This window comes from Salvia hispanica, chromosome 1 (assembly GCF_029641045.1).
Source record: "Salvia hispanica isolate PSC_SH4W2 chromosome 1, Shi_PSC_v1, whole genome shotgun sequence".
NCBI lineage: Eukaryota > Viridiplantae > Streptophyta > Magnoliopsida > Lamiales > Lamiaceae > Salvia > Salvia hispanica.
In genome coordinates, this window is record NC_142692.1 from 21,463,141 (window position 1) to 21,470,886 (window position 7,746).

The window sequence follows — 7,746 nt, forward strand, 5'->3', positions numbered from 1 at the left end:
ACAATTCCTCCATCTTGTCCTCGTTCTCCCACGTGGCTTATTTGTGCCCATGATTCCTCCAAAGTACTTTCACGCAAACTATAGATTTATTTCTTACTTTCTGGATCTTTCGATCCAAAATAGATTCGGTCTCTCCTCGTAGCTCAAGGTCGGATTCAGTGCGACTTCTTCAGGTCTTGAAAGCCATTAGTCTCTCTGTTTGTATATCCAACGACCAGTAGGCAGTCTTCTTGATCCCATGACTGTTTAACTTGATCAAGTTCGTAAATCCTACCTGCTTTTAATTTGCATGTGAACTCTGAGATTTAGGTCGAACTTTCATAAACTAAAAAGGAAAGTGAGACATCTTTTATGGGGGGAGGGAGTATCAAATTAAAGGCAATTTATAAGGATTTTAACGATATCCTAATTGCATGGTATTATATTTAAAGATGAAAAAAAGATATTATAAGATAGGAACAATGATATTGTTTTATAAACTTAATACTCCCTCAGTCCCAAAGAATATGAACAATGGATTCGGCATGGGTTTTAAAAAATAAGGGTAAAAGTAAGAGAGAAAAGGGTAGTGGAAAGAATTTTAGTGGAGAGTGTGGTCCATATTATTATAATAGTACAAGTTGCTAATGGTAATGGTATAAGTGATAATGTCACGCCCGCCCTTTCTAAGGATAGAAAGAACGGTTGATCGCGACTGGGGTGGGATTGAAGAAGCGGGAAAGAAGGGGAAAAACAAAGGGATAATTGAACTTTGCTCGAAATACTGGAAAATTACTTGAATAATCAGAGTATCATCTCGACAAGTACATAAACTCGATCAATAATAGGTGATTTCAACATAAAACTCGATCAACCGTTCTTTCGTATTTTTCCGATTAATTGTAGGGGTGTTCAGTAGTTGGAGTTGTTTGATTGATTGATTAAATTACTTGGGTGGAAACTGGAGAGTGATGTAAGGTGAACAAGATACTAAAAATTCATAACTTAGAATTTTGGGAAGGGATTTATACCTCAGTGAAAAGAACTTATACAAATACAAAATCATTACATATGATAGAAATTTAACTTTATAACAAATTTATGTAACAATTTATTTAACATACGATTTTAACTTGTTTGTGAATAATTTATTAACTGTTCCGTTATAAACCAAAAAGTCACAACAAGATCAATTAGTATTGGAAATTCTATAGTATACATGTTTAGCCAAAAAAAAGGGAAAATGGAATTCAATTTTAAAACTCATTTTTAAAAGAAATTGCTAAAGTTTAGAACTCCTATTTTTGTATTAAAAAATTGCTAACATAAACTAGTCCGACCTACTACACTTGGCATTACTCTTATCCATATATGAATATTATTGTATTGTTGTTTTTATTTTTTGTGTATTTATTTGAATTTTTAGGGAGTATTTATTATATTTCTAGATGTGGAATTATTATTTTTTTAGTATTGAACTATTTTAAATTATAAATAAATTCGGATTAAAATTACACATCGGTTCTGGTTCGGAACCGGTTCTTAACAGGCCGGTTCCAAACCGAAACCGATCGGTTCGGTTCCGATTCCGGTTCTAGGATTTATGAAAATTTAAAACCGGTTAACCGGTCAACCGGTCCGGTTAGAACCGAAACCGGCCGAATAAGCAGGCCTAGTGTTAGTAACGACTTTGGTTATACAATTTCTTTTTCTATTTAATATCCGTTTTGTTTTTACTTTGTTTCTTCCCTAAGTTAATCTTGATGCTTCATGATTGAGTGACACAATCGTATATAATTTAATATAGCTAGCTTCATAACTGTGAGAGAGTTCTAGCGAGTTAGATCCACTTAGTAGACGCTACAGTTAGCTTCCCTTAAAACGACACTGTTAATTGAGAGTGGGGACTTTTCAAGGGTCTTAGGAGCTTTATGGAGTTACGTGTTAGGATTGACAATCCTAATTTTGTAATCAACGTTTGCATCGCATGAGCATAAGCTAGGTGACTCGTCCTATCAAAGTAATAACTGTGGTAGGGTATTGTAGTTTGGAATTTGTATAACCATAACTGTGAACGCACATCCCTGGGATTCCTTATCCCTATCGATTGTCTCCATGTTTTATTCGCATTTAGTTGTTAATTGCTTTTTATTGTTTCAGTTTTCAAAAGTTTCCAAAACCTTCTGTTCTTCCAGATAGTAATTGAGTTCTAGTAGAGGATAGACACTCTGTGTTTGCCTTCCCCGTGTTCGATATCCGGTACTGACCTTTAGCTATACTATATATACTCTATATACTTGCAGGTTTATTTAGTGCTAAAAAATAGTGCATCACATTCATTCATCTTTTTCCAATGTGGGATACAAAACTTTCTTTTGTCTTCTACTTTTCTTCATTTTTTGTATAATATACTCCCTCCGCCCCGCTTAAGATAACACCTTTTCCTTTTTAGTTTGTCCCAACTAAGATGACACATTTTTCTTTTTTTGAAAACTTTCTTTCTCCAATTAATACACTCACCACTTTTTCTCACTTCTATTAAAGTATTCATCTTTCTTTCTCTCTCGATTTTAATACTTATAACCACATTTTCTCTCTCCAATTAAACACTTTAACCATAACTCCTAAAATCTCGTGCCGGCTAAGGAATGTGTCATCTTAGCCAGGACGGAGGGAGTATATATATAAACCAAAAATTATTTGAATTTATTCTTGACAGATAAAAATAAATAATTATTGAGAAATATAATTTGTATATAGAAAAATATTTATTTGTATAATAGTTATCATTAGGTTTATACAATTTGCATAATAATTATTCTTTTAATGTGTATAATAGTATTTATTAGTTAACATATAAATTTATAAACATAAGCAAATCGATAATGATAAAGAACTATTGAATAGTAAATCGATAGTGATAAAAACTATTGAATAATAATTCATGTAATAATATTTGTTGTTAAATTATAATAATAGAAGATAGAGTACTAATATAGACAAAGAATGATGGAAGATCTATCATATATAGTTATAAATAATAACTTTTATCCCGCATTGAAAGTAAGAGTAACACATCCAAGAGTAATTCAATACATTTTCTTCCAAATTAAAGCCTCAATTAAAAGAAAATATATGATAGATCTCCCATCATTCTTTGTCTATATTAGTACCCTAAACCCTAAAGCCTCAATTAACAACAAATATTATTACATGGACTATTATTCATTAGTTTTTTATCATTATCGATTTGCTTATGTTTAAATTTATGTATATGTTAACTAATAAATACTATTATACACATTAAAAGAATAATTACAATACAAATTGTATAAGTCTAACAATAACTATTATACAAATAATTATTTTTCTATATACAAATCATATTTCTTAATAATTATTTATTTTTATCAATCAAGAATGTATTCAAATAATAATTTTGTTTATATATATTATACAAAAAATGAAGAAAAGTAGAAGACAAAAGAAAGTTTTGTATCCCACATTGAAAAAAGATGAATGAATAGTCTAAACATGTTATAAAAGAAAACACTTCAACCTATTTTGTCCCACATCGAGAATGAAACATAAAACATTCAAGGATGTCTCTATAAAAAGAGAAATAACCAAGAATTGTTTCATAGAATTCACAAGCTCATCAAATATATATGGGCTATTATGAATTTTGTGTATTCATTTATTTATAAAAATTGTTTTTTAAATACAAAAACCAATTTTTATAAATAAAAAATTATTTTTTTAAAATTTTAATTAAACTGTCGATTTAACCGTTGAACCAGTAGTTCGGAATTAGCGGTTCCTGTTTCACATTTCTTTGAATCTGAACCGGCCCGCTAGAATCGTCGAACCGTCTACCGGTTCGAATTGCCGCCGCCGGTTTCGGTTTATGAACCGGCGGTGTTCGGTTCGGTTTGTGCATGCCTAGCCTCGTCCAACGGTCTGCTCTTAGCATTTTATTATTTTTAATAGTCTCGTCCCAAATTTTCGTTAAAAAGAATCATGCATACTGCCCTTTGCCACCTTCAAGAGCCAATCAAAATTGTGTAAATAAGATAAAAGGTCTATAGCAATTTATTTTACATAAACCAAAATATTGCATGTTGCAAGTTGCAAGTTGCAGGAATTTACTATTCAAAAATAAGAAAAAGTCGTAACTGTAGAAAGAATGATAAGGTCGAAGATCGGGATGCGGATAACGTGAACACAGTGCAACAAAGGTAGACAAGACGGCACGGGATTATTAAATGCCCCTTGCAAACCCTAATTAATCAATTCCAATTTAATTCGGATTATTTATTCATATGTCATTTACAATCTATTACGTTACAATTTAATATGTGTCATTTACAAATGTAACGCTAGCATAACCACAACACTCATGTAGGTGTTCAACTTTCATTAAGTTTTATACAGTATTTTCTCCTAGTCCAATTTTGAATGTTCACTGTTTTAGTCAAATATTTTATCACACTCATCAAATTCACCTATAATCACGAACTATTAATGAAACTGACAATCATAATTTCAGAGATTTGTTTCAAAAAATTTATATACTACTTTCTAGAAATACATTCGTCCTACAAGAATATACACTATTTCCTTTTTAGCTCGTCCCAAAAGAATACGTACTTTTTATATTTGGAAACTCTTTTTCTTTCTAATGAGATGAGATGTATTCTCCACTAATAATACTTTAATTATTTTTTCTTTCTAGTCTTTCTTATTTATTAATTATACATTAAAATCCGTGTCAATCAAATCAAAAGTACACATTCTTGTAGGACGAAGGAAGTATAATTTTTTTGAGGCGTGTAAGCACAGCTAACCGCATGCTCGATAATTTTTGTTAAAGTACTTCATCCGTCCCATAAAAATAAGGACATTTTCTATTTTAGGATATTCCATAAAAAATCATCTTCTATTTTTTTAACTTTCTTCTCTCTGATCAGGTGTGCTCATTCTCCATTAATAATTCTATAGTTATTTTTTCTTTTTATCTCTCTCTTATTTTATCAAATGTGCATTAATTCTCATGTCATTCCAGAACTTTTACAGGAAAACTCAAATATATCAAAGCTTTCGGCATTTCTCTTTTGTAATACTGTTTGTATAGCATCTAATAATTCTGCACTTTATTCAAATGGAGTAGTAATTTCATGGTTCGTCGCAAAGCGCAAAACTACAAATCAAGATATGTAAGAGCAACTTGCATCCTATTTTAGGATAATATAAATTTATATGGCAAGTTGTGCAAGTTGCTATATAACGTACAACTACTGTTTTCTCTTTTCTTTCTTTAACAACTAGTTGGTGTCACTTGAAGGCCAACTTGCAAGGATGGGTAGTTGTGTGATTCCGTTGAATTAATATATGCTCTTTCGGTGCTTATTAAGTTTGGAGAAAATTTTTAGACACGGAAATGTAGAAGTTTTATAAAATATATTAAATAAAAACAAAATAAAACTAGATGAGATAAAAGATAAGTACTCAGCAAATAGCTAATAAAATAAAGTAAAAATGATTTAAGTACGGAAGAAATACTAATACTATTAAAATAAATATTTAAATTGTTATAATGAATAATAAACTTACACGATACAAGATCCAGTCCCCTAAAACTCTCAATGCAATACCTCAGACTGCAAATTTTCTATTTTTGTTGCTTTACCAAAATCACTATTAAGTTGCAAAAATCTAAGTTTCGAAAAATTAAATAAAATATTAATCAAATTGGTGAAACAAGATTTTTTTTATCTATGATAAAAATCCATAAGATGGCTCATATACATGGGTAAATCGCATAAATCGTTAATTTCAAATTATTTCCTTCTTTTTGTTGGCCTTTCATTTTTAGGGAATCTGGAACTCGGAATATATAAAACACCAATTTCTCTCTTATATTCTTCATGGCTTAATAAAGCTAAATTTTTTTAAACGAAACCGTCAACTTGCAATGCAACTGAATACAATGTTTTCCAAAACTCATTTGATTACACTCAAACACATTGATAAAGAAAAAAATAACCCCCTCACACGACCCTCCGCAATTACTAGCAAATACTAATACCCTGACCTTCTAAAAATAATTCAATTTTGAATTCGATATAATTTACCAAATTAAATACTCTAATTCATATGTAATTTCTTGAGTTTGAGAAATAAACAAGATCATGAAATCAGAAATATTCCATATCACATGATCCGTATAATAAAAAAACAAACCTCCGAAATTCACAATACGAATCCACAATCGAACTTTGTTTTTTTCTTCCTCATCATTATTTTTTTTCTTTAAAAAAAAATTCATTTAGGTGAGGCAATATTCTCAGCGATCTGAGCTAACGACTGCAGATTGCATCTAACAATGGTGTCCACAAAAACGCACGTTTCCTCCTTAGTGTTACCTTGAGGCACGTCGACGACGTACGACTCCACCACCACGGATCCTCCTCCCCCGGCGGCGGCGTGGATGGTGGTGACGGATCTGTAATTGGCGAGGCGGTGGTCCCCGCCGACGACGCTGAAGCTGATGACGTGGCGCTCGTCGTCGAGGATCTCGAGCCGCTCCGTGCTGCTGACCGCGGGCAGCCCGGAGACGACGCGGACCTCGCGGAGGGTGCCGACGTCGCCGTCCCCGACGACCACGTGGCAGCTCTTGACGAAGTGCTTGTAGGCCTGCGGGTTGTCGAAGCGCCGCAGCACCGACCACGCGGTCGAGGCGGGGGCGGCGATGCGCTGGCTCACCGCGGAGAAGCACTGGTTGGGCCCCACCGCGTGGGTGTGGTAGCGCGCCACGTGGTCGGGGACGTGCTTCGCCGCGGTGGGGAGGCGGTAGGAATAGGATTGTTGTTGTTGTTTACATGTGGTGGTGGAAGGGGTGGTGGTGTTGATGCGTTGGAGGAGGAGGGAGGAATTCGGATGATCGGAAGGCATTTTTTTTTGTGATTTTTGTTTTGGTTTAGGGTTTTTGATTGATGATGATGAATCTGGTGTTTTGGGTGTGTTTTTTTGTGTGTGGAAAGAAATGTGGTGGGTGTTTCTGTGGGTTTGATTAGTGGGATTGAGTTGGAATTTAGTGTATATATATGTATTGAGTTGTGGAGAGTGAAAGCGGGGATTTATTGTTGCTTGGAGTTATTTAATACTCTATCCGTCGTTCATTTATAGTCTCATTTTGATTTAGCACGGAAAATGAATTACTAGAAAATGGACTCTACTTTATACATTGGCTTTATAATAAAATATGAATATAATAATTTGGTGAAAGCTGAGTTCCATTACTTAATATGGAAAAAAAACAAATAAGACTTTAAATCACAGAAAATCTAAAATAGCAAAATGAGACATTATTTCATGAACTGAGGGAGTAGGAAGTAACTAACCACTCCATTTATATCACTTTAAGCGGAGCATTTCTTACTTATCATAGAATTTTATACGGTTTCTTTTTTGTGAATTGAGTAGAAAACGAATAAAATAAAGATAATAGTGTTTTCATTTTATGAAATGTATACCGAGTATCAAAGTATAACATCCAAAAAAGGAAAATATACTACTTAGAGTGGGATGAAGATAGTGTATCAAGAGAGATCAGGTCTCGAAACTCAAGGTGTGCGATCGAGTGGCACGTGACACGTCTATTGTAAACAAATTGTAAGGAATTTATGTTATTATATTTTTGTATAGAACAGCCTTAATTTCTATAAATCAGCACGAAAAATAGTCATCGAATCTTTGGTATAATAA

The 7,746-nt window shown here is 33.0% G+C and overlaps 1 protein-coding gene across 1 annotated transcript; it reads right to left on the reverse strand.

Moving 5' to 3' along the window:
• Nucleotides 1–6,105: 6,105 nt before the first annotated feature.
• LOC125218799 (abscisic acid receptor PYL4-like) lies at nucleotides 6,106–7,071 on the reverse strand. Its single transcript, XM_048120572.2, has one exon. It carries the CDS (start codon nucleotides 6,931–6,933, stop codon nucleotides 6,304–6,306), a length of 630 nt encoding a protein of 209 aa, XP_047976529.1. The 5' UTR covers nucleotides 6,934–7,071; the 3' UTR covers nucleotides 6,106–6,303.
• Nucleotides 7,072–7,746: the final 675 nt, after the last annotated feature.

What these genes read in the sequence shown, in the direction of transcription:
- LOC125218799 (XM_048120572.2), bottom strand. Translation starts at nt 6,933, where the DNA reads ATGCCTTCCGATCATCCGAATTCCTCCCTCCTCCTCCAACGCATCAAC.